A 1,988-nucleotide genomic window follows, 5' to 3' on the forward strand; every position below is an offset into this window, starting at 1 on the left:
CCCCCAGGAGACACAAAGACACACTTGTGGGGCGCAGCAGCAGCTGCCGAATCACCCACGACCTGCAGCAGCAGCAGCAGCAGCAGCAGCAGCAGCAGCAGTAGCAGCGCAGCAGCAGCAGCAGTAGCAGCAGCAGCAGCAGCAGTAGCAGCAGTAGCAGCAGCAGCGCAGCAGCAGCAGCAGTAGCAGCAGCAGCAATAAGTGATTAATTAAGTATTAATTAAGTGTTAATTACTTGCTTTTTGTTTTTAATTAATCAGCAGCAAACAGCAGCAGCAAAACAGAAAGAGTTTCGCGTGAATAAAAGGAAATGGATTTTAAAATAAAAAAAGAAAAAGAATTAAAAAATTAAATTAAAATAAATTAAATAATTAATTAAAAATTAAAAATATTTCTTGCCGGTTCTCCAGCATCATTTCCTTATCCCTCCAGCTGCCGCTCCACCCGCTGCTGCTGCTGCTGCTGCTGCTGCTGCTGCTGCTGCTGCTGCTGCTGCTGCTGCTGCAGGGGGCCCCCTGCATAAACAGCAGCCGCCCGTAGGCCCCCAAAAGGGCCCCCGGGGGGGGCCCCCTCCGCAGCCGCCGCTGCAGCAGCCGGCGGAGGGTACTGAGGGCCAGTCTGTGGAGGCCCCCCTCCAGACTCAGTTCTGCAGCAAACCCTAAACCCTAAACCCTAAACCCTAAACCCTAAACCCTAAAATCCACCCCGAGGCCCCAAAACGCGACCCCGGAACCCCGAACGCGAGCCGCAAACCCTAAACCCTAAACCCTAAACCCTAAACCCTAAACTTAAACCCCAAAACGCGACCCCGGAACCCCGAACGCGAGCCGCAAACCCTAAACCCTAAACCCTAAACCCTAAACCCTAGGCCTACTCAAAGTGGCGAGCTGCAGCTTTTCTTTAAGTTGTTTCTTTTCCTGGGGGGCCCCCCAGTGCCTTTTTTGCCTCCAGTCTCTTTGGGCCCCCTCCAAAACCCTAACAGCTTCTGGCCAGCGGCGGAGGGCCCCCAGCAGTTCCGCCCCGGCGCAGAGAAACTCGCAGTAGCCCTCGAGGCCTAAACCACAAATTAGGGTTTAGGGTTTAGGGTTTAGGGTTTAGGGTTTGGGGCCTGGGGTCTAGCGCTTCGGCCCCAGGGCCTGCCGCTTGGGCGCCTCCGCACGCAGGCCCTCAGCGCGGCCCACGCAGCGCCCACAAATTAGGGTTTAGGGTTTAGGGTTTAGGGTTTAGGGTTTGGGGCCCCGGGGCTTGCCTGCAATATCTTCGATTCCCTGCAACTCCAAGTCCTTTTTGACAGTATTATATTTTATTCTTTTTGTCCCTTTTTCTCTCTTCCCTTCTAAACCCCGACTCATCACCAAAACTCCTTTCCTCCCAACTCCAACCCCTAAACCCTCATCTTCGGGGGCCCCTGGGGGCCCCCCCTCGGGGGCCCCCGGGGGGACCCCCTCGGGGGCCCCTGGGGGGCCCCCTTCGCAAGCTCCTGGGGGGCCCCCCTCGGGGGCCCCCTCGGGGCCCCCCTCGGGGGCTCCCGCTGGGTCCTCACCAGCGGGGGGCCCCCTAGGGGAGTCTGCGGGGGTGAACCCTTCGGGGGCCCCCTGGGGGCCCCCCTGGGTTCCCCCCTGGGGGGCCCCCTGGGGGCCCCCCTGGGGGGCCCCCTGGGGGGCCCCCTGGGGGGCCCCCTGGGGGGCCCCCTGGGGGGCCCCCTGGGGGGCCCCCTGGGGGTCTTTTTGTGGGGATTTGTGGGGAGTTGGGTCTTTAGGAGAGTTGTTTGGATGTTTAATTTTTTGTGCTGCTTTGACTCTTCTTTCTTGAGCTTCTTTGCTGACTCTTCGAATATCTAATTCGCATTCTGTTACAAGAGACAAGAAGCGAGCTGCCAGGGCCCCGTCTTCTGCTGCTGCTGCTGCTGCTGCTGCTGCTGCTGCTGCTGCTGCTGCTGCTGCGTGTCGCTTTTTGAAAGCTTCTTTTAGCTGCTCGTACTGCAGCGC

At 58.4% G+C, this 1,988-nt stretch overlaps 1 protein-coding gene across 1 annotated transcript in view; it reads right to left on the reverse strand.

Moving 5' to 3' along the window:
* Positions 1-420: 420 nt before the first annotated feature.
* The window catches only part of ENH_00011780 (U2 small nuclear ribonucleoprotein, putative), a gene marked incomplete at both ends in the record, with an annotated part of 5,777 nt that continues 4,209 nt past the window's right edge, over positions 421-1,988 (reverse strand). The window contains 2 exons of the mRNA XM_013578938.1: positions 421-515; positions 1,391-1,988. The exon at positions 1,391-1,988 is cut by the window's right edge and continues 22 nt beyond it. Of these exons, the coding sequence (XP_013434392.1) occupies positions 421-515; positions 1,391-1,988 (693 nt within the window). The remainder of the gene's footprint in view (positions 516-1,390) is intronic.

Source organism: Eimeria necatrix, genomic scaffold (genome assembly GCF_000499385.1).
Source record: "Eimeria necatrix Houghton genomic scaffold, Enh_scaff1363, whole genome shotgun sequence".
Classification (NCBI taxonomy): Eukaryota; Apicomplexa; class Conoidasida; order Eucoccidiorida; family Eimeriidae; genus Eimeria; species Eimeria necatrix.